Source organism: Lampetra planeri, chromosome 21 (assembly GCF_965212315.1).
Source record: "Lampetra planeri chromosome 21, kcLamPlan1.2.h2, whole genome shotgun sequence".
NCBI lineage: Eukaryota > Metazoa > Chordata > Hyperoartia > Petromyzontiformes > Petromyzontidae > Lampetra > Lampetra planeri.
In genome coordinates, this window is record NC_136127.1 from 11,883,844 (window position 1) to 11,908,425 (window position 24,582).

Genomic DNA, 24,582 nt, shown 5'->3' on the forward strand with positions numbered 1-24,582 from the left:
TGCGGTTGCACCCGATTCAAGAGCCGAATGGCTCACAGGGCAAAACCTAATAAATGAAACTTTAAACTCGCATGACTTTCGAAACGCACCGATGGCATCGATTTAAAAAAAAGAGGCGCAGCCCCTGCGAGCGCTCGCTCACGCCGCTGCTGGCGGAAGGGCATCCACCATGAGGGAGCAAATGTGATGGGAGATGTGGGAGTAACCACACGTTACCCAGTGCCGGATTATCCTCGCAGCGAAAGTAGCTACACTGGCTACGGGCCCCGCACTTTCAAGTGCCCCGCGCTAAATGCTTTCACGCTATCAATTCCGGTCCAGTGATTTTGCACTTGCTCTATTACTATAGTACTATACCGACTTCAACTTTTACGAACGACTGGGTGTTTGTCGTATTATCTGGCTGTATAGCAAATGAAAAAATACAATTACTTTACTATGCAAGTAAAAAAATTGTGCTTTCATATTTATGTGTTTTATATTTAGGGCCCCTTGATAGCATATGCTACAGGCCCCGCACTAGCTTAGTCCGGCACTGACTTTACCCCACTACACGCACTTTATATACTGCTGCTGGGTGGACAGAGGCACGGGGGGGGAGGTTTCGTCATTGTTTTGCAAAACGATAACGCGGACGGAATCGGGCTTGTGTGATTCGACGTTGCATGAGTTTCTACATTCTACAAGCACCACGGTTGCAAAATAATAAAACGAAATATAAATCGAATAATGAATCGAAAACCGATTCCAAAAAGTGACCAATTCAACAATTGACGAGACTTAAAGCCACCGCAACTACGAGCAGCTTTCGTGTAGCCATGTCCTCTTTCCGAACAATTATACCCCGTGTGCTTTTTCTTCTATCACATAACAGAGAATAATACCCTTAACCCCGCGACTCTAACTAATTACCCCCCCCCCCCCATCCTAGCCGGGACCCTGCCCTGGATCCTATCGGCCCAGACAGTGGGGTTAGGGACTTACATCGTCAGCTCAGGGGGTGCTGAAATCGGTCAGGTGGGGCCCCACTATTTTATTTGTGTCGCACGTTCGCACCTAGGCCATTGTATATCGCGGCTTCCTCTTGCCGAATCGCATCATTTGACAAGTGTTGTTGTTGTTTTTACAGTGTTGCTGTTTAAAGCAAATCATCTGGTGGTTGTCCAGTGGGGGGGGGGGGCGACTCGTAGCTTTGGCCGCCAGAGGGAGCCAAGGCACCCCCTGCCAGGGCCACGCTCGCGACGCCTCTGGATCACACACACACACGTGTGGTTCACACACACACACGTGTGTGTGAATCACATATACGCGTGGATCACACACACACACACACGCGTGTGGATCACACACACAGGATCTTATTGTACAGCAAGTACCCCTGTATCAATTATGTGTCTATAAAGATGCGTATAGCGATTCAACGGACGCAATAAGGCACGATGAATGCGGTGCAGCCAGAATCATTCCTAGAATTGTTCCGGACTTGTTCAGACCTGAAACGAATAAGCGAGTCGATGCTGTATCGCCACGTGGTGATGATGATGATTGAGAGATTCGAAGCAGGCGCGGCTCGTCCGCTCGGTGCGTTGGGACGTCGCCCCACCAAGAAGTTGCAGATGAGAAATGATTTTCTAATAAAAAAATACTTTTGTATAAATAATTTTGTTATGTTTGAAAAATGGAAATATGATTCTTTCAACGCGAATTTCCCGAATGAAGATAACTTTTTCAGTTGTTCGTATTGTAAACCCCTGCATCGGGGCGTCTGTGAAGGCGTCCTCCGAGTGGGAGAGATTTCCTCTTCGCTCGTCGCGAGTGGCTTCTGGCATTGTGGCCACGCCGTTGGAGACCCATTCAGGGCGGTGAAAAGGGCGCCCTTGGCTGTGTGTGATGAGAGACGATGTCACGACGCGAGGTCGCACCGTGCAAATAGACATTACAGCAGCAGTGGCGATGGCAGCAGGGTGCAGAAAACGAAGACTTGGCAACGAACACTGTGAGATTCACTCATAAATATTCACTCTGAAAGGATTTGTTGAGTCGTGTCAGCTGATCTTTTATTGTTCTTTAGGCTTTTGGCAGCGTCAACTTGAGGGTCATGGGGACAGCATTTGAGTGCTTTGTCTTGTTTGATATTGTTCACAAATGCTTACCGTTGGTAGATAAGATAGTTCTTTCACGGGAAGGCAACTAACACGACGAGCTTTTACCCCATTAGAACACCATCTTTTCATCCATCATAGAGGTTTGTTTGGGTTGGATCGCGTAAATATATAAATGTGTCGTTAAAACCCGCCACCATCCGACACAGCCAACTAGTAAGGGTTGTCACGTAAACAGAACGTGCCAATTCGTCACTAGTACAGCACACCGGTGTGTTGGAGAGCCAAGCCACAACATTTACAGTCTGAGTACGACGTTTCGCTAGTAATTACAACCAGCATCATCAGGCGACATCCAGATTGGTGGAGAAGTCCACCTGTTTCGTTCCTTATTTTGAGGCGTAGACGTGGTGACCACCCTTCTGCGATCAGATTGTAAATGTTGTGGCTTGGCTCTCCAACACGCCGGTGTTGCTGTACTAGTGACGAATTGGCACGTTCTGTTTACGTGACAACCCTTACTAGTTGGTTGTGTCGGGTGGTGGCGGGTTTTAACGACACATTTATATATTTACACGATCTAACCCAAAAAAACTCTACTATGGATGATATTGGTCGCGAAAGCCTCCCACGTGTTAAACTGACCATCTTTTCAGAGGGCACTCACAACAGCCCCGCCGAGTGGAAGTGTCACGAGCCGCCACTGATTAGAACGATTCCGAGATTATCACGATTTTGGGACATTGCCTTCCATCAAATCAAGCGTGTAAGATGATGTTATTTTATATTGATGGAACCTGTATGCAAATTACAAGCAAGTCATACTTCGGGATAATGGGCTAATGGGGCGAACGTGGCAGAATGAGATGGACAATACAAACGAGACAGTAACGATTAGAAACAGGACGGACAATACAAACGAAACGGTACAAACGAGACAGACACGAGCCTACACACAACAAGACAATATAATCATCATCATCGGGAATATAATTACGACCCCGAATCATGAGAAGTCAATCGGTGGTGGTGGTGGGAGGTGGGGGGAGGAATCACACGGAGTGTTTATCTCACAAAATCTATGAAGCGCTGCTTCGATCGCCAGCACTGGGGCCATCATGGTTGAGTGTGACCAGTGGGCGCAGCAGCAGACAACAGCAGCAGCAGACAACAGCAGTGGCAGCAGCAGCCAGCAGCAGCAGACAACAGCAGTGGCAGCAGCAGCCAGCAGCAGCAGCAGCAGCAGACAACAGCAGTGGCAGCAGCAGACAACAGCAGCAGAGAGCAGCAGCAGCAGACAACAGCAGCAGCAGCCAGCAGCAGCAGACAACAGCAGCAGCAGCAGCCAGCAGCAGTAGCAGACAACAACAGTGGCAGCCAGCAGTAGTAGCAGACAATAGCAGCAGCAGAGAGCAGCAGCAGACAACAGCAGCAGCAGAGAGCAGACAGCGCCGTGTCCCCTGGCGGAGAGGGAGGGGGGGTGACGGCCCCCGTCAGGCGTTGACGAGCAGGGCGTGCTTGGTGTCGCTCCGTGTGGCCAGCAGGTCGCGCACGCTGACGCCGCGGCCTCTGGGCCACCAGCGCCGCAGCCACCGCGACCCCGCGACGACACCGCCGCCTCCTCCCCGCACCGCCCCCGCCTCCTCCTCCTCCTCTCTCGGGCGGCTCCACGCGGTGGCGGCGTCGGCCGTGAGCGCTCCTCGCCTTGGCGGGCGCGAGAAGCGGAATACAAATTTAATTCTAGATTTGAAGCTTTTGTGACTGCAAGGATTCATAGTCTTAGGGTTTTCGGTAAAGTCACGTAGGTAAAAAATTAAAATTAATAAAAGTAAAATAAAAATAATAAAAGTAAAATAAAAATAAAATAAAAATCACGACGTTTCTTTTATTTATTTAGACCGGGGGAGGAATCCGATGAGCTATGAAGCCTTTTTTGTCGCAGACGTCTGGTGCGTACACACGAGGGGGGGGGGGGGCTCAGAGCGGCACGGGGCGATGGCAAAATAGACGGGGGGGGAGGGGTGTGTGCGTGTGCGGGTGTCATCTGCCGGCCATCCCAGTCAGCCCACCCGTGGCGCCTGGGTCTGTCCCGTGACCTCCTTTAGTCAGCGAGCCTTCGACACTTCACGTGGCCTCAAAGTGCACCTGGCCTGGCACCGGCGCGGTGGTCTCATTGACATTCCCACTGGATTGCAATGACCCTCTTACTGTCGTCTCAACCAGCCGATTGCAAGTTTTGTCGAATTTCAAAATTGCCGTGGGTGCAACGGCCAACAGAGCCGCGGGGCCTGCCGTCCAGAGGTCGCCAGTTCCAGGCAACCTCCTGGCGCGACAGTTGAAGCAACGGAGCGAGTCTCAACCCAACGGGAGTAGATTACTGAGCGATAACCTCCGGAACTGGTAACCGACTCTGAAAACGGTTACCGGTTTAACAACTGGTATTTGCATTATGATTTATATAATGGCATTTATATACGAATATGTGTGCAGGTGTGTTTTAGTGGGGCATCACATCTGTGCGTTCCGTATACACACACACACACACCTGTGCATGAGAACTGCAATTCCAATCACCAGAACCACCGCTAAGGCTCCAATGATGACAGCGGCTTCCAGCGAGGCCGGCTCGGAGACTGTGGAGCATGGGGAGACACGGGGAGTGAAAGGGTGATCAAGATCATCATCACTACCACGAGTCTTTCTTCACCGTCACCATCGCCGCAGCCACCACCACGTCTGCCATGATCTTAAATCATAACTACGAACGCATCTTATGGAGACTATACGCCTGTTTTTGTCAAGGAAGAACCCCTCATGCTGGATCTAGATATGAGAAGTTGAGTGTGTACGTGAGTAGGTGAGTGAATGGGTGAGTGAGTGTGTGGGTGAATGAGTGGGTGAGTAGTTGAATGATTGGATGAGTGATTGGGTGTGTGAGTGGGTGAACGGGTGAGCGGGTGAGTGAACGGGTGAGCGGGTGAGTGAACGGGTGAGTGAACGGGTGAGCGAGTGGGCGAGCGGGCGAGCGGGCGAGCGGGCGGGCGGGCGGGCGTGTGAGCGGGTGATCGAATGGGTGAGTGAGTGGGCGAGTGAGTGGGCGAGTGAGCGAGTGGATGAGCGAGTGAGCGAGAGACTCCTACTGCTCTGGAGGCTCAGGCGAGTGGTGGCGGAGGCTCTGCTGAGTGCGTCCGCCACGGTCACACGAAGGCAGTAGCTCCCCGCGGAGTGGAACTCCCGGCGCAGGACCAGGGAGCAAACCCGGGCATCGGCCGCGCAGGTGTCCGGGGCCACGGGCTCGCACGCCGCCTCCCCCTCCAGCGAGTCGGCGCAGTCCTCGGAGAGAAGCTCGCTGCACAGCTGCGTGGGGGAGCTGCTGCGGAAACGTCGCCATCATCAGCAGCAGCAGCGGCAACAGCAGCGGCAATAGCAACATTATTATTATCATCATCATCATAGTCAGTGTCATCAGCAGCAGCTTTATTAGAAGCAGCATCATCATCACACCATGATATCATCATCAGAGACATCAGCATCATCAATACCACCATCTTCATCATCATAACCACTATCACAACCTTCATCATACCACTACCACACCATCGTCAGCAGTAGTACCACGTGCCCCGTGTGCTGGAAGGGCGCCTGAGTAGTCGCCCGCATGAAGTCGTCGATTCAAACTTTTAGTCGATTAATCGACGAATGGTGCCATCTTTATCCCCGTGTCGAGGGAGAGCGAGAGCGGAAAGTGGAGAGAAGAGAGGAGAACGAGGAGAGGAGAATAGAGAGGAGAAATGAGAGAGAGGAGAGAGGGGATTGGAGAGAGGGGATAGGAGAGAGGATAGAGGGGATAGGAGAGGGGATAGGAGAGAGGGGATAGGAGAGAGGGGATAGGAGAGAGGGGATAGGAGAGGGAGGAGAATATGGAGGAGCGAAGAGAGGAGACAGGGGAGAGGAGAGATAGGAGAACAGAGAGGAGAGAGAAGAGAGGAGAGGGGATAGAGGGGATAGGAGAGAGGGGATAGGAGAGATAGGATAATAGAGAGGAGAGGGGAGACAGGGGAGAGGAGAGATAGGAGAATAGAGCGAGTAGAGAGGGGAGAGGAGAGGGGAGAGCTCTCACCCGCCGTGGCTTTCCACCTCGAAGTCGAGCAGAGCGTGCGGTGCGGAGAAGAGCGCTCCCCCTTGCGTCACCGACACGGCCCTCCGCACCTGCGCCGTGGCGATTCCATCTGTGCGGCGACACGGCCGTGTGGGGGTGGGGGTGGGGGGGTAGAAGGGAGTGGGGGAGTCAGCAAACGGGGACCGCTTAGTGATTGATGCGGGGTCGTATTGCGTTGTGGTACGTCGGTAGGTAAATAAGAACGTGGTTTGATAGGTAGGTAGTTGGGTGGGTAGGTAGATGGGTGGGTGGGTAGGAAGATGGGTGGGTGGGTAGTTACGTAAGTGGGTGGGATGGTAGGCGGATAACTAAGCAAATAGGCGAACAGGTGAGTGAGTTGGTAAGTAATTAGGTAGATAGATAAGTAGATAGAGGGGTGGGTCAGGATGTGGGTAATTACTTGGATAAGTATGTTGGTGGGTGGGTGAGTATATAGGTAAATAGGTAGCTAGGCCGTTGTGTAGATAAGCAAGTTGTTGGATAAATGGGTGGGTAGATAGATAAGTGAGTGTGTGTGTGGGTGGATTTATAGCTATGTGGATAGGTAGGTGTGTAGGTTAGTGGGCGTGTTCGTGGGTAGGCAGGCAGGTGCTTAGGTAGGCAACCATGCAGGTAGACAAGTGCCAGCTGCATGACGGGTGGGAAAACGAGGTGGATAGAGTTAGTGGGCAGGCAAGCCTCTTACGCAGAGAGGTATTTACGTATGCACGCAAGCAGGTAGGTAAGTAGGCTGGCATGCAGCACGTCTCTCTAGTGGCTTCACAGTCGCCTCACCCACGACCTCCACCGTGGTGCTGTAGGTGCCGTAGCGATAGAGGGGACAGTCGGTGGGGCGATCCTGCCCGGATGACTCCTGGCTCAGGAAGAGGAGGAGGCTCAGCTCCGGACTTTCCCGGGCAGCGGCGGCGGCTCTGTCGAGGACTCCAGAAGTCCCGCTCGGGGTGCTGGGGGTGAGGTCCCAGGTGGCGGTGGTGCTGTACGGTTGGGCGACTGTGAGAACCCCTCCAACCACCACCACCATCACCACAGGGAGGGAGAGGAGACATCGCACACAGAGGGCGAGCGTCAGTGTTCCGTGTCGCTGAACACCTGAATGACGAGAGAAGCTCGCGAAGACATCGCACGGGAGAGCAGAGGCCTTCGTCTGATGTGGGGCGGCAGGAGCGGGGGCCTTCCCGAGTGTGATGCCTAACACGTGGACAACTCTCTTCCACGGGCCCTCAGACTGGCTACGAGCACCGAACGGTTCAGGAAACTCGTGCAATATATTTTTTTACTTTTAGCTTGAATAAAAATATTTTTACACGTGTCTTGATTTCGTAGGTAGGACTACCTTCGTTTATAATTTACACTGTAAAGTATTGCGATGCCCTTTTCTAGCGGGAGCGAGTTTTTACTAAAAAATATACACTGCATGAATGAGAGCAAAAGCTGTAATATTGAGGTGATGGATGGGCCAGATGATTGCGTGAGGAGTGCGCGGAGTTGTGAATCGTCCCAACTTTGATCGATGCCTCCTGATTTGTGAACCGGGGCACGGAGTCGCTATGAGTTTCCGTGTTTCTGTTCTGGATGATGACCAACGTCGCACACCGGGGAGTGTTCTTTTTCCAGTGGAGATGGGAACCAGCTAAGAGTCGCAATATTCGCAAGAGTTGATTTTATTAAATCCTTTATATTAAGTTCGCTTGCTTGCTTAGGACCGTGCAAATCTTTCGGTCGTTTTTAACCCACTTCCCGTGATCCAATCGAGCTGACATTTTGCACACAGACTCGTTGTGCGTGACAACGCATTTTCGTGAAAAATTTTTTCCAAAATTTTACACTGTTTAGGGAATTTTTTAAAAATATTTAATTACCAATTGTTTAATGCTGCCAGACAATCATCTGACCCATAGGTGGCAGCCATCTCAAGCCAGAGGACTCTAGCCGCCCCGATGCCACGCATATAAAGAATTTATAGTGAAAAACTTTGTTTTTACGGGTTTACTTGTTTTTCGCTCTAGACGGCACGAGGTGCATTGCGACCGTAGGATCGGAACTCCCATCAGGCCCCTGCACGCGGTCACGTGTCTGTGCGCTCTCCCCTCTGCAGGGGTCAGTGGGAGGGGGATTCTCTGCTGACGTCGTTTGCCGCCTGCACGAAAATTGACGACTGCGCAAGAAGATGTTAGTCAAGCATCGTCATGCAGGAGGGTCTCCCTGGGAAAATTATAAAAAAAATAATCGTTGTCCATTACCCAGGACAGGGGATGGAGCAGTCGCGGGTGATATCTGAACCGGTGCCAAGCCCCCTCCCCTTCACCAACCCGTACTTGACCAGTTTGGTGAAGTATGACCAAACGACCCCCGTGACCGACACAGCACTGGGAGGCCTTCACCCGGCACTGGATTGACAAAGAAGCTAACAACTATGCACATCAGGGGTGGACTCACTGAGGCTCAAGGTCTTGCTGCATTGGGATGTTCGATCAAGCTCACTAACGAGCGTTGGGCATGTGAGAGGAACCTGGTGAACCGGGAGAAGACCCCCATGACGCATGTACGAGGGGAGCCACTCAGATTTTGCGCAGATTAACTGAAGAAGCCACTGCTTGGACCGCCTTCTCCTGGCCACATCGCTACGCAAGGTTATAACACTTGGCATTCTCGCCGGAAATCCCCCTTCCCAGTACTAAACAAGCTTTAGCTTGCTTAGCTACCAAAGTTGGTTTATTCAGTGATTTTGTAACAACCTCTCTCTCCATAACCTTGCTACTCACCCTGGCGCTAGCCCTAACCCGAGCCGTGATGCCAGCACATTGCCCTGCCACTGGGTCCTTCGGGCTCGTGGGGCCCGGTGCAGTTTCACCACCTGCACACTCGCTCGCTACACCACCGGCGCACACACAGCTCAACCCTGGCTCGCACCTGCGCGTGATGTGGTGGCGCTGGGCTCCTCCGGGGCAGCGGTGGAGGCGCTCTCCGTGGTGCTGCCGCCCACGGTGGCGTCAGTAGCCGTTGTCGTGGTGTTGCTGGTGGCGGCCGTCGTCGTTGTTACCGCGGCGGCTGTAGCAGCGCTGGCAGCGGCTGTCACGGTGCTGGTGGCGGCGCTGACGGCGGCGGCTGCGGTGGTGGCGCAGGGCGCGGGCACGGTGGCCTGCACGGCGAGCCGCGCCGCGTACGCGCCTGGCCCGGCGTACGAGTGGAGGGCGTGCGCGAGGCGAGAGATGAGGAGGCCCGAACCGTCCCCGAAGTCCCACGAGAAGGAGACGTCGGCTCCGCGGAGGAAGCCGCTCGGGTCGTGCAGCCGCGCCTCGAACAGCACGTTGGGCCCGGCCACGAAGCGTTGCGGCCGCAGCAGCGGACCCGACGACCGCGCGTCCTCACCCCCCACCGCTTCCTCTTCTTCTTGCCCGGAGCCCGCGACTGCTACGGCGGACTGGCTGAGCTCCACCGAGAAGGGGACCTGGTCTGAGACACGGAGGAAGGGGAAGGCCGTGGTGCGAGGGGGATTCGTGAAGGGTGGCGTCAAAGCATCGGGGGGGGGGGGGGGGGGGGGCGGGTAGGAGAGAAAATTGGGAGACCTGGGTTGAGATTGGGAGGTGGTTTGATGGGGAAAGGCTTTGGAAAGTTGTGGGGAAGCGAGGGAGGAATCGGTGGGAGGTCGCCTGCTTGGCAGCTCAGAGCATCGCTAATCGCTGCGCCACCGCTCCACCCAGTAAACGACGTACTAATTGCATTTGGATCCACGTGGTGTGAAAGCAAAACACAAAACACCTAATATACACAGTATAGATATATATATAAATGAATACGTGGAGCCGGGAGTCGAACCCGTGACGGTGAACTGCGAGGAGGCGCGTGCCACGGGCACGAACTGTCGTGATCCCCCGCGACGGTAGACCACGAGGGACACGGGGTGAGAGCCCAGGGTAACCCCCCGCGTCTCCAGCACCAGCCACGAGGTCGCGTTACCGGCCACCTGCCACGAGCGACCTGCGGCGGACAACAAAAACACGCGCTCGCTCGCGCCTTTACAATGCAATATTTAGCTGTCTTTTCTTGGATTTTCTGTTTGCACATAGTCACTTTAAGATGTTTTCTTGTTTATGTTTTTGGTTTTTTGTTTGTTGCGGTTGCACCCGATTCAAGAGCCGAATGGCTCACAGGGCTATACCTAATAAATGAAACTTGAAACTTGAACTTGATGTGCACCCATCTTCTTGGTTATTTCGGTAAAGTCACGTAGAAGGGAAATAAAAAAAAACCCATAATAAAATACAATTCTCACGACTTTTCGCTGTTTTTTCCGACAGCCCTGTTCTTCACTTGAGGACGGCTGCTTGCGTTGTGGCCGAAACGTCGTGAGAATTGTATAATGTTTGATTTTTATTATTTTATTATTTCCCTTCTACGTGACTTTACCGAAAGAACCAAGAAGATGAATCCCTGCAGTCACGAAAGCTTTAAATCGAAATGTGTACCCATTGCCTCGTGGTGCTGTGCATACAACACCCGAAAAGCCAAGCCATACGCGCTTTTACAATGTGCGCCCATTTGCTCACGGTACTGCACAACGTATAAATCCGTGCCGCGTGCGTGTTTACAAGGTGCATCCAAATGGTTTTCACTATTATACTATACGTTGCACTTCCACAAGGTGCGCCCAAAACACAGGTATGGTAACGCCGATGTGAGTTTTTACATAAAAAAGCTTGTCATCTACCTTAGAGACATGCCGATGTGACGTTTTACAAAGTGCACTCATTGTGAAGCTCGCCGTGCCTCCCGGTTGAGCCCCCCCTCCCCCTGGAAACGTGGAAAGCTTTAGCAAAGCCACTTCCGCACTGCACATTTGCAACGTACACCCCAAAAACAACTGTCTGACTGCGATCACATCGTGCGCCGCGTGACGCTGAGGCCGTCCGCACCCAGGCCGCTCCACACGTAGACGAAGCGTGGCCCCTTCCTCCCAGGGTCTCCGCTGAGGAGGTGCCCTCTGCCTCCCCGGTGGGGTCCAGGGTGCCTCCCTGAGCCGCAGTCCGGGTGCGCGTCTGCGTGCGAGGGGACACGGGGAGACCCGGGAAGAGACCCCGAGGGGAGCGGTAATCACGGGACGAGTCGTCCGATTCACGCGGAGGTCCGAGTCTTGCGCTTGAGTCGTGCGTGCAATGATTTACGATTTTTGTAAATTATGTGCAGATGTGCAATATCGTGATAATTTAACATTACGTTTTGTTGATTAATAACACCGGAAGCAGGTGCATGGCTTCACTATTCTGGAAAATCGCCCGAAGATGCTGGATGTAATTACCAGCGAAACGTCGTACTCAAATTCTAAATGTTGTGGATTCACTCTTTAAACACGCTGAAGAAGTAACTAATTGGCGTTTTGTTAACGTGACACATTTTTTACTGATTGGCCGTGTCGGGTGGTGGAGGGTTGCGACACATTTATAATAACGCGATTTAACCCAAAAACATTATTATGAATAATAATACCGAGTCTCAAGACTCTTTTTAAGGAGGGTCCTGCCAAGTTTTCGCAGTAGTGGGGCGATGCTGCTGCTGCGTGTAGTCCCGATGTAAACATTTGCAGGTTATGTTTGCGCAAACACCAGTTCCATTGTGTGGGGGGTTTATTAGCGATGACCTTTGGCTGACTCACTCGGAATGCGCCCGATACCGTCAGATCTCGCGAGCTAAGCTGATTTGAACCTGGACAGCGCTTAGACGCGTGACCACCATTGGCATGCCAGGTTATCACACCTACAGAATATGCTCCATGCCTTTTCCAACCCGCAGTCACCAGCGTGGTGAAGTATGGTCAAATAACCCCTTCGACCCCACAACAGCGTGGGGAGACCCTCGTCCAGCAGTAGATTGGCAATTAAGCTCTACTGGTGCTTGCTATATTTGGGCTAATGTGTGTACGTTGAACTTCTTTTGCACCGTACGCAGCCAACCGTGCTAATCGGAGGTGCGAATGGTAAACACGCTGCAGAGCGAGGCCATGCGCGGTACACGTGAGACGGAGGCAGGCAGTGCAGACGAGACAGACAGACAATCTATGCAATCGAGATCGTGCCAATTTCAAATATGTTCATTGTAAAAAAAAAAAAACTTATAATCGAATTATCATCTGGGCCCTCTGGTCTCTGAAAATCAGTCTCCACTCCAACTCTTTATCCTCCATTCTATCTCTCGGCAACTCTCTGTTCATGTGCTACTAAGAAGGTTCATCGCCCGAAACGTCGCCTATTATATACATACACTGCATATCATTTTTTTGTTAATGCCACAGCGGTGTGTTTCTCGTAGGCGCGTGGCGTGTTACCGTCGAGGGACTCCGCGTCTCCCCACGCCGCCTCGAGCTCCCCGGGGACGCGGAGGCGCGCGCTGAACGTGGCCCGCGCCCCGGTCAGCGTCGGGCAGTCGTTGGTGACCTCCACCGTGACCCGGGCGCCTGCGTGCGCACGGACGCAGGGCGGACGCGGCTTCTCAGTGATCCACGTGCAGACACCCACAGTGAAATTAAACTCCGAGAGAGGCGAAGCGATCGATCGCCTTGCTCGCGGGAGAATGTTGAGACGTTGGCGCGCAACTCCTGTGTACGGCCCTGAGCCGGGTGGTGGTCAATTTAACTTTTCTATGGCCGGGGCGAGTATATCCATAGGCCAGACGCTGTTGAATTCGCACAAAGCGGTACTAATTTTATCTGTCCCGGAGGGAGAGTGGGTTGAGTCATGTGCAAGACGCCGATGTTACAGATAAATACAACGTTCGTCTATTCTCACAATGTTTTGACAACGTCCTTTTAGCGCCGGTTTTGTGAATTATTTTTCTGCTCAGATTTCATTTGAATATCTCTACGCTTTGAGCCATAACCCGTTCCATCAATTGAGCCGGCTGTCTGCTAGGCGAGTCCGCTCTTGGCAACACAACCCCGACTATACTAAAGTTTGGCGTCACACCGGGACCATGTAATGTGTTCTTCTCCTCCCCTTCCATTTTCGCTCTCTGGGAAACGCTCGCGTTGGCGCTAAGCGCTCGCTAAGCCCTCCAGATTAAAGCAAATCCCCCCCACTACCACCACCACCTCCCCATCTTAATCTCCTCTTCGCAAGTGCCGTATCTGCTGACCTCCTCCGGCACCGAGCCAGCGAGGATCGTTGGTGGGCCACGCCGGGAGGAAACCGGGGTCCACGGGTCCCCTGGTCTCCAGTCGCGTCGGCCCGTGGCGGTGGTGAGGCGGAGGTCCCCATCGCCCTACGGGGCACAGGAGGGGGGAGGGGGTGGTGGGTGTTTGGGGGGGGGGGAGGCGATGCAGGGGGTCTGCACTGACTGGGCTCACAACAAGAGCCCTCCGTCATCGCCATCCTGTTTAGTTCACAAGTCAAGGTGCAGCCGTGTGATTGCTCGCTCGCGTATCTGCTGGAGGGAGGAGCTTCTCCAACGCTAGAGTGCCCCTCTCGTGGAGGACCGGTGTTTGCCGTGGCCTGGAATCGAACTTTGATCGTCGGGTTCATGGCGCAGTGCACCAACCACTGTGCTCCAGCTTCCATCCATCTACAGTCGTGTAATATAAGACATCTCATCATCATCAGCTGTAATGATCATCTCACAAGTATCATCGTTCTAATTGTTTTCATTTTTATAGCCGGAGCGGTGGCTCAGTGATTAGCACACTACGCCATGAATCGGGCGATCTGAGTTCGATTCCCGGGAGAAAATCCGTCGAGTGATTTCTGAACCGGTTCTCGGAGCTGCTCTCTTGTTCCCCTCCCTTCACAAAACCCGGACTTGGACCAGCGAGGTGAAGTATGGTCAAGCAACCCCCTTAACCGACATGGCGTGAGGAGGCCTTCGTGCAGTCGTTGATTGACTAAGGACTTTAAGTAAAGTCACGTATAAAGATAAAATAATAAATTAAATATTTAATAAATTAAAATATTTAATTTATTATTTTATCTTTATACGTGACTTTACCGAAAGAACCACCAAAGAGTAATTCCTGTAGTCACGAAAGCTCCAAATTAAGATTAAGGACTTTAAGTTATATTAATAATTAGGGGTGTTCGCCTTTTTTCTGGCAACAAAACTGAAACCTTTTGTTGCCAAAAAAAAGAGGAAACCCTTATTATTATTATTATACTTTGGTACTGGCAAAGGAGATCTAATGATGATTTAAGTTACATTATTTTTTATTGAATATCAGAATATTATAGCCTTAGCGTGTAGTTCCCAAGACGATAACTATCAGAATGTTTATTTTTACTGGAGGAGTCCGATGAGCTATTAAGCTCTTTTTCACAGATGTCCAGTAGGGGCGGGTCAGAACGTCACAACAACAACAACTACAACAACAACAACTAATAATGATACACAAACAAACGATAGGAGTGCAACGTACAGGAAAAGTAAACAAATCACTTAAAAATATACAACTACAACTTTTTTTTTCTTTCCAGGTTAAGCGCACTGAGCTATTTAGCTTCTGCTTTAGAAGCGACCTGGCCACAAATGACATCATATAAATCATTTCTTACTCATGTTTTCGGAGCCGATATGATGATTCGTAATTTAGTTTTTTGTTTGGGTTGCGTAACGATCTGACGCCTTGCACAATAACAGTTTTACTTGGCTCATTAAACCCTTGTACCGCCACGTGGCAATTTAATTTGACAGTGTCAGGTGGTGGTGGAGCCTAAACGACACAGGTTTGGTAAAATCATTACGTGGCCTAATCCATTAAATTATCATATTTAATGCGTAATTCAATAGACATGTAATCGTAATATGGTCATCAGCATCATCGGCAATTCGTATTTAACAGCACGGCTCTCCTTCCACAACAGCACAACCTCAAATAAAAAAACATTCACAGACTCCTGCACATTCGCTTTGAATCAGTGACCCACTAAACCAACGAACTTGTTGGACTAATTGACACGCGACTAGACTAACAAACACAGTCCATTTGTTTCCCCGTCCACACTAGAGGGAGACAAATGGACATCTTTGAAAAAGAGCTTAATAGCTCATCGGATTCCTCCAGTATAAATACATCTTCTGATTCTCTAATTCTGAGAGAAGTGGAGTGGCGATCGTGTTCACTGGTTCCAAGCTTGCGGTGGAAATTCCACGTTCCTTGGACTATAAAAAAACAAGTCTCCTCCCCGATTGTATCCAGATTGAGCTCTCCGTGATGTGAAGAACCAAGTTGATGCCCCAGAGGCAACTTTGAGATGCCACCAAGTGGCATCTTTGTCCACACAGTCAGGGGTCAGGATGATGCCCAAATTCTCCTGTTGCAGGTAACCATCAACGAGCCATTTAAAAATAGACAAAGCTCGTCATTGAAAAACATTTCACAAATTAAATTCTCATCAGGCCCCACGGCGTAAAGTGAAGTCTCCAACCCCATGTGCTATGCTGAGAGACCATTTCCCGAAACGTTACCAATTACATAAAACATAGTTTAAGGTCACAGCGTAAGTAACGAATGCGTTGAGGTGTTTTTTTCTGTTACTGAGCAATGTATGCCCATCGCAGTGAAACCAATCTTTTAATTTTCTGAGCTGGAATTCTGACAAATTAAGTGCAATTAGTGCTTGATGGGTTTATTTGTGCAGTCATTGTTGACCTGGCTTAGACCATCAACTCGCTCTGACCTCTGAACCACCTGTCCCGCTCTGCACTTCCACGTGTTGCGCGCATTTTGCTGCTCCATCTGTTCCATCTGCTGCACACCAGCGAGACCGAGCAGCGCTCGGAGACCGTCAAGACTTACTCGTGCAGTCGCACCGCGACGCCGTGAACGCGACTCCGGCCACCGCCGCCAGCAGCAGCACCGCCGGCTTGTCCATGCCTCCAGGGAAGAGGCGGGAGATGCAGACAGGGAGATGAACAGAGAGGCGGGCAGCGCGAGATGTCTCCAGGGGAATGTGACAGAGAGACGGACACACCAGGGAGATGACCAGGGAGACGACGGGGAGCTCGGGAGGGAGAGAAGGAATCCCTGCCCGCACCACGCGCCCCTTTATGTGTTCACATGATGGGGCTTAATGAATGAGACGTCCTCACGGGAGTAGCCATGTGACTCATTCCTTAATGCCACCGTCACATGTCTGGTTGGCACCGTGAGGAGCCAATACAAAGGATTTTGTTCATTTGTTTCGCTTTCTCATGTATATATACACAGTTATTTGTATTCACTGTCCCTTTGAGACCCGCGCTGGACGTCGCGTATGAGCCAACGCAAGGAGTCTTTGGAAAGAGTCTGGCAGGCAGCGTTGAATTATCCAGAGTCGTAGCCCTCGTCTAGTCGAGTCCACGTCTTTGGATTCCAAATGCTGACGAAGTGAACACCGAGATGCCTCCATGAGCTGTCATTCCATCACCAGTCTCGTTCATCGGCCCATCTCCCGTAGCCGGAATGTGTCCTGCCCCAGCACGCTTTACCTTTCCCTACAGTCAATGTTGTGGTTCTGATTGACTTTGTTTCGCCTGATCCACGTCTTCCCCTCTGAGTCTCTCGGTAAAATTCCCAGCGCGCATCTCTGCGCACGTCTTGCCTCGATTTAAAAACATTTGTTTCAGTTTCAGAATCTTTATGAAAACCGGAGGAATCCGATGAGCTATGAAGCTCTTTTTACTTAAGTGTTTCTTTTTTTAAACACATTCCTGCGGAGGGAGCTGGTAGGAACGTTGGGTTGCTCGGTCAATGGCCAGGGTCAACGGCGGCGTGGTGTATTCCGCAAATATGCCCGACTGTGAGGGCGGGCACAAGCCGGCGTGAGTAGGTTAAACATTGAGTTTTATAAGGGCACCACGGGGTGACCAGCCCCTCCCCACCAAGGCCCACCCCTCCCCACCCAGCCCCACCCTCCCCACCCAGCCCCTCCCCACCCTCCCCACCCAGCCCCTCCCCACCCTCCCCACCCAGCCCCTCCCCACCGTCCCCACCCTCCTTACCCAGCCCCTCCCCACCCTCTCCACCCTGCCCCACTCTCTCCACCCAGCCCCTCCCCACCCTCCCCTCCCCACCCAGCCCCTACCTCCCACCCAGCCCCTCCCTGCACGACGGACGGACGGACACAATACTCCCCTGTGGGCTGGTGTAACCAGGAGGTTCCTACCAGTATTACACAAGTATGCAAGACGTCTGTAATACCGACCACAGGTATGACCTGGTACGCAGTTTAAACGCAATGCCGCAGCATATATTACGACCCTTTGTCAATACATTGCAAGATGAAGGCCTCCCCATGCTGTGTCGGCCAGGAGGGTTGCTCGACCATACTTCACCTCATCGTCCATCTAGCACGGGTGAGTCTATCAACGGGTGTAGGGAACAAGCCGAAGCGTTGGCTCAGGAAACGAGCCGTGCCCCTTCGTACCAGGAACTGACCGGCACGGCTCGGTTCTGGTTTCCTGATGACCGTGGAAACGCGGCGTATAAAGCTCGTGAATGGCGAGGTGCTGGGGGCGAGGTGGGAAGTTGTGGGTAGCATGGGGATTTGGTGGGGGCGGTGCAGTGGTGGGGGGGGGCGGTCATGTGAGAGTTTCAAGAGCCGCGATTTCCCCCGTCAACCATTCAAGGCCACGTGCTCTCTCAATGGCCCGCATTGAGATGCTGTGGGACGGACACACGGACACAGAGACAAAGACCCCCGTATAGTCTTTAATAGACTGTTGGGGCAGGTGCTGTTAGCGAGGAGCACATATGAAGGCGGCACGGCACACGACCGCTTTTATATGTTTTGCAATATATTAAATAAGGGTACGAAATACATCGTCGAAAAAAAAACATGTAAAAACTATAAACACTAAACTATTATTTGTATTTTACCAGGTAAGACCCACTGAGCGTTCTAGCTTTGTTTCAGAAGCGACCTGGCCACACATGATTGCTCAACAAAGTGGCTTATCACGTCCACATTTATATCAGCCAAATACGCTAAAACGCACGTTTATAAATGTGGAGGGAAAAACCCAGGAGGACCCGGAGAAAAATCCACGCGACCACCGGGAGAAAGTGCAAACTCCAAATATACAGGAGCAGGCGTCAGGGTCGGGATCGAACCCACGACCTCCTGTAGACCAGGCGAGGTAGTTAACATCTCCTAGCCACTGCGGCGCTCACCCCCCCCCCCCCTATAAAAAAAATCAAACCTAGCAACAAATACAATGTCATACAAATCATTTGTAAAGTAAAGCAATCGTTTGCATAGTTCCCTTTTTGGCTCGAGGGATGGTGACCTTGGATGCAGGAGGTCAGGGCCTGTGTGTGCGCATTCCACGCCTGTTCGCCCCCCACCACCCCCACCACCCCCACCACCCCCACGACACTGTGACTTCACACAGCTTTGTTGGTTGTATCACCCCGCTGCACACAGAAACCCACCGGTCGGGTTATTTTACTGAGCCGGGGGGCGGGGGGATGCGTTCACTCACGCGTAAACGTGTTCGGTTTAAACACATCTATTTACAATCTTGATTTGAAGCTTTCGTGACTGCAGGAATCCATACTCGTTGGTTCTTTCGGTAAAGTCACGTAGGTAGAAAAAATAATAGATCACAACGTTTCGATCGCCACACAAGCAATCGCCTAGAACCTCTCCCACCTGAAGATGATTGCTTGTGTTGCGCCCGAAACGTCGTGATTTATTTTATTTCATACCTACTTGACTTTACCGAAAGAACCAAAGAGTATGGATTCCTGCAGTCACGAAAGCTTCAAATTAAGATTCAAATCAAGAGAGAGTATCTATTCACAACTTTAACCGTGCCGTTCTCGTCTGGCCCCTTGGCGTCTTCATCATTTATTTAAAAACGCCACTGCTGTACAGTGGTGGCGGCTTGGCAATGAGAACATTAAGGTGGGGGGGGGGGGGCCCTCTTCATTAAAACATGTAGAGCTGAACCAAACAAATATTCTCCCAAATGTAATTGTTAATACACATAACAAGATAATATAAATCGTCAATTAATGTCATCCCTATCGTGTCTGCATCTCTCCTCTTCTCTCATCTGACCACATCTCTACCCCTTGTCTCTATCTCTTCCGTCATCTCACGGGGAGTTTTATCATTTGAAAGGGGGGAAGGGGGGGTTTAACAATAATTTCTGCTCAGTGACCGCAATGGGTCGGCACCACCACCACCACCAATGGCCCGAATTGACACCCGCACCCTCAAAGGAGACCACATCACTCCAATCACTGCACCCCCAATCGCTGGACTCAAAACGGGTATTTGGCCTACTCTTCCAAGCTGGCCAGAAGTATAGGGAAGAGGGTAATTGTGTGACAGATGCTGGCTGCTGCCGCTGCTGCTGTGACCGCCTGCCTGCCTGCCTGCACGCAGCGCTTCGAGGCCGGGAGACATTTCACCAATTCACACAACACCCATCGTTCTGGAAAGCCATTCGAGGTATTCACAACAGCTGCCACTTGCTTGCGCAATAGCGGCGGACTGCCAAGCGAAGAGCACAGCAAGGGGGAGAGAGCACGAAGATCGAGGCTGTGGTGGAGGGTGCTGAGACCTTTAGAGTCGATTCCATGTATTTATGTTAAACTTCTTTCGCACCGTACAACAAACTAAACAAAACTAACAAGGAGCTCAAAAGACCAGGATATAGAGGGTCATCAATATGACAACATCTAAACATTAAAATAAAGTATAGCAACAATTTCGAACCACTTTGCAATGATAATAATAATAACCCATTGTTTGTCAATACAGTTTTTGCCATTGCAGTTCTTTTGTCAATCTACTGCTGGGCGCCCAGAACCGATTCACGTGATGTTAGCCGTGGTCTGGAATCGAACTGAGGTAGCCCGGGTTCCGAGGGGATAGTGCGCTAACCACTACGCCACCGCTCCTCATGCTCCTAAGTTACAGTATTTGCTATTATGTGTATCCGACAAAATGTTAATGAATTTAACCCAAACTTGTGTGGCTTCGAGACAGCGTGAGACCACGCCACCCGGTACGCGCCCAGCATCGCGAGGTCCCGCAAGCCAAGCAGGGCCGAGTCCGCGCCGTGTCTGGATCGCAGTTTCAAGTTGGTTGTGCTTCACCAGCTGAGAACTCGACGAGTTGACCCATCGCAGCTGCGCCGCCGGGTTCGTAGCGCAGCGCGATAGCCGCGACGTGACCCGCTGACCCCGCAGGTATGAAAAACGCACGCGTGGACTTTCCGGTTATGGGAGTGCCTCGCTGGTGGGGGGGGGGGATCGAGGTCGGCAGTGGTGGAGGTGAGTTGTGATGTTGACACTTGTCGGCATGCGACCCACGAAGCCGAGGCAGAACCGGTTCGTCCACATTCGGGTGGAGGAGTCAGCCAGGGCTGAAGTCGTCGCAGCTGCTGCCGCTGCGTCGCTTGACACGACTCTGACATTGCAGTCGAGGTGGCTGTAGCGCCACACACACACAAGGTAGACAGAGGCAGACTTGAGAACACTTTAAACGCCATCGTTCGTTTCCCGCCTGGTTCGTCGGCCGCGACTTCTCGAGAGAAATGACGGCGAGAGGTGCCGGGGCTCCGCTCTGCGTGCCGCTCCTCCGTCTCCTCCTCCTCCTCCTCGCCGCCGCCGCGATCCCCTCGGCTCGCTCAGGTGAGGTGGCCAGGTCATGGGAGGGGGGGGGGGGTAGAGTTAGGGGGGGCAGCGAGCGTTAGGGTTAGGGGGCGAGGGTTCGGGTTATGTCCGGTGTAGTGGCGGGGATGAGGTTTGGTGTTAGGTGAGGGTTCGGGTTATGTCCGGTGAGGCGGCCGAGTCAGGATTAGCGCTTCATCATTATGCCGGCCAGGGTTAGACGGTGAGGGCTAGGGGGTGAGGGCGAGGGGGTGAGGGTTATGCAGTGTCGGGCGAGGTGTTCAGGTGAAGGTAAGGTTGAGGGGTTAAGGAGTATGGCAAGGGTTATGGGTAAGGGTTGTCGATAATTTAGGTGAGTTGGTCATGTGACAGTAAGGATCCTGGTAAGGGTTTTGGGTAATGGTTACGGGTTAATGGTGTTGGGTTAATAAGTCCGGTGAGGGTTAGGGGGAAGTGGTCTGGGTTAGGTCAAGTTGGGCACCAGGAAAGGCGAAAGGATGGGTTAATAAGTCCGGTGAGGGTTAGGGGGAAGTGGTCTGGGTTAGGTCAAGTTGGGCACCAGGAAAGGCGAAAGGATAGGTCAGGGTATTGGTCAGGGTTGGGTTAGGGTCAGGGTTGGGTCAGGGTATTGGTAGGGTTGGGTCAGGGTATTGGTGAGGGTTGGGTTAGGGTCAGGGTATTGGTGATGGTTGGGTCAGGGTATTGGTGAGGGGTGGGTTAGGGTATTGGTAAGGGGTGGGTTAGGGTCAGGGTATTGGTGAGGGTTGGGAGAGGGTATTGGTGAGGGTTGGGTCAGGTTATTGGTAAGGGGTGGGTCAGGGTATTGGTGATGGTTGGGTCAGGGTATTGGTAAGGGGTGGGTCAGGGTATTGGTGAGGGGTGGGTCAGGGTATTGGTGATGGTTGGGTCAGGGTATTGGTAAGGGGTGGGTCAGGGTATTGGTGAGGGGTGGGTCAGGGTATTGGTGAGGGTTGGGTCAGGGTATTGGTGAGGGTTGGGTTAGGGCATTGGTAAGGGCTGGGTTAGGGTCAGGGTATTGGTGAGGGTTGGAGTGAGGATTCGGGGTAGTTCAGGTGATGAGGCGGTCACTGCGTCCCCAATCACCGCTAACTCGACTACCCTGAGCCTCTCCCATCGCGTCAGCCGCTCTATTTGAGCTGCGCGACGCAGCGATGTTGGCGGCCCTGAGCCAGCGATTAACGTTAACGACTTCCCTACAGCTGTTCGCGTGTGGTGGGGTAAAGTGCGAGTAGCCCCCCCCCCATCTCCTTCCAAGACGTCTCGCCAGCGTGGAAGAGTAGGCTGAGATCACCACTCTCGGGGCCTCCATAGGGCTCCCTCTAGTGGATGTCCGTACGCCAGCAGTGGAGAGAAGCAAGTTATTGCAGGGCTGCGCCTTCATGATAAAGCAAAATAAGAATAGGCTTTGCCTTTTATGCCAATAACTAAAGCAGGGTTTAAGCTGCTCGTGTTTTCATCATTGTGATATTGGCAAAAAAGGTCACGTAGATTGTAACTGCGCCTTGATCTTAAGTGGAGATGTCAAAGCAAAATCGTGACTTCTCGCGACTCCACGCGTTATTTACGCAAGAGGCCTTGCGCACGACTGTTAAAACATTCACCTGGCGCGTTGAACGAGCTCATCATCATCATCGCCCAATGACAACGGCCCTCATTCGTTCATCATGCCAGCGACAGCCGCGATGAATGTGATGAAACTGGTGTCGGCTTAGCAGCCGAAGGAGGGAACGCGCTTAAGAGGACGGCCACCGTGGGAGACGGAGCGATAGGAGTCGGCTTCTGTGTGTGCAGGCGTGCGATGGATTGTGGCATCGGTGCGTGGAGGCCTTCATCCAGCGGTGGATAGATCACGGCGAATGACGAAGATGAACAATGTGCAAATAACTCGTTTTGATGCACTGCTGGATCAAGGCCTTCCTTCACACACCGTGTCGGCCATAGCTAGTGGTTTGACCATACTTCACCAATCTGGTCAGGTCTCTTACGTAAACTGCTGACGGTGCGCCAACCACTGCGCCACCGCTCCCCGTATGCGTGTTAAATAACGAGACAAAAATAGCCTCAACGCATTCGTAAGTGACACCGTGGCCCTTAAAAAGTAAATATATAATGGGCGACATGTCCGTCTGTTAAAGGCCGCAGGGGGTGGGGGAATTTGGAGTGGAGGTGACGAAACTATGCAAAGCAGATTCATACAAATCAGCCGTGCCTCGAGGAAGCTGCGGATAGCCCTTGGGCTTATTCTCGTGACGTCACAATAGCGAGAGCCCCTCCCCTCCCCACCACAGCCTCCTTCTCAAAGGCGCAGTGGGGGCGGTGGCCCATTGCCTCTGGTGAACCTGAGCCACGTCTGGAAAGTCCCCGCCCGTGTGGGAGAATGGCTCGGCGGAAAGCAGAGACCGCAGAACTACTTCTGAGCTCCGCTTCCAAGTGCATTGTGGTTCACATGATGGGGGGGGGGGGGGGGTGGGCGGGGGGGGGCACATCACACATCACTTTCCCATCAGCTGTGTTCCGTCGGGAATGTTCGGCGCATGACGGGCAAACTCACGGCTTATTTATTTATTTCGCAGTTCGACAATTAAGCGCGGAGACAAATGTGATGCAGTCGTCGGCGGCCCGGCTGAGATTTGTGGTCTGGAATACTGGAAGATGACTGGGAGCGAACTTGGCTGTCGAGTGCAGAGGCGTTAGTGGTCCCAGGCTGATCCCCGGTTACTGAACAAAAGCACCCCATTGAGTTTAATTCTCGCTTCATTTGGCGAGTTTCCAGCTCGGAGAACAAAAGCAAATCTTGGCAAGACTTTCACGTGACAAACATTAGCCGCTGTGGCAGAGCGCGTCAGTAAGTGCTGCTCCCCACAGGGCACTTGTAGGTGTAATGACGACCGGTACGCGCCATTCAATTATTAATTATCAAGAGTCTTTATAGTTGACAGGAACACTGTCCTCGAGCAGAGTTCAGTCGTCTCTCCAAGCGTCCCCCCCGTGCGCTTCCCCTATTTATATCCCTCGAGCCCCCCTATTTATCGAAGGTTCCCCGACTGACTTGTCACAGACAATCCTGAAGCCCCCCCCCCCCCCCGTTCTCCAGCGGTTCTCAACCGCTCCCCTGTCAGTCGATCCCGCCCGCTGCGTTTGTGTCTCTCCAACAATCCCCCTTCAGTCCTCCGTCTCTCGCCAATCCCCTCCGAGGCCTCTCTCTCTCTGCCTCCCCTTTCTCCGTCATCCACCCCACGTGGCCTCTCCCAGAAGTGGGTCACCAAACGGAGGCCTCGCGTCGCCTCCTGAGTCAGCCACGTCAGGTTAAGTCGTCTCCTGTCTTTTGGCCTTTTTTGCAAGGATTCTAACAGTAGCTCTGCAGTATCCACGTCCGCGCGTCCTTCTCGAACACGGAGGAGGGCCACGTTGCTTTGCCGGTGGGGATTTGAACGGGGTTTGTGTCTCACGATGCAGCGTCGATGGCGTGAAGTTGTGGAAAAAAGATAAACGTGATCTAAAAAAAGAAGTGAAATTTAGAATAGGTTTTACCCGATCTGGCTATAAAACAGGTGTTTAGATTCATAATGAAGGTTTTTGGGTTAGATCGCGTAAGTATAAATGTGTCGTAACCCTCCACCACCCGACACAGCCAGCAAGGTTTGTCACGTAAACAAACCGCGCCAATTAGTTACTAATATAGTGTATAGTGTAGTGTTCAGTAGTGTAGTGTGTAG

At 52.2% G+C, this 24,582-nt stretch overlaps 2 protein-coding genes across 3 annotated transcripts in view; one reads left to right on the forward strand and one right to left on the reverse strand.

Moving 5' to 3' along the window:
* Positions 1-2,031: 2,031 nt before the first annotated feature.
* PMEL (premelanosome protein) lies at positions 2,032-16,248 on the reverse strand. 2 transcript variants are annotated; one of them, XM_078604028.1, is made up of 11 exons: positions 16,037-16,248; positions 13,387-13,512; positions 12,581-12,709; positions 11,175-11,297; positions 10,078-10,239; positions 9,172-9,714; positions 7,036-7,251; positions 6,223-6,331; positions 5,243-5,472; positions 4,648-4,735; positions 2,032-3,806 (listed from the first exon to the last, which is right to left on the reverse strand). In XM_078604028.1, exons 1-11 carry the CDS (start codon positions 16,110-16,112, stop codon positions 3,596-3,598), a joined length of 2,013 nt encoding a protein of 670 aa, XP_078460154.1. In that variant the 5' UTR covers positions 16,113-16,248; the 3' UTR covers positions 2,032-3,595. The 2 variants fall into 2 exon arrangements, with proteins under 2 accessions (XP_078460154.1, XP_078460153.1); XM_078604027.1 differs by having other exon boundaries at positions 5,243-5,475.
* A 4,278-nt stretch (positions 16,249-20,526) lies between these two features.
* The window catches only part of LOC144724798 (uncharacterized), a 41,189-nt gene continuing 37,133 nt past the window's right edge, over positions 20,527-24,582 (forward strand). Inside the window, exon 1 of the mRNA XM_078604185.1 lies at positions 20,527-20,866. Within this exon, the coding sequence (XP_078460311.1) occupies positions 20,770-20,866 (97 nt within the window). The 5' untranslated portion in view covers positions 20,527-20,769. The remainder of the gene's footprint in view (positions 20,867-24,582) is intronic.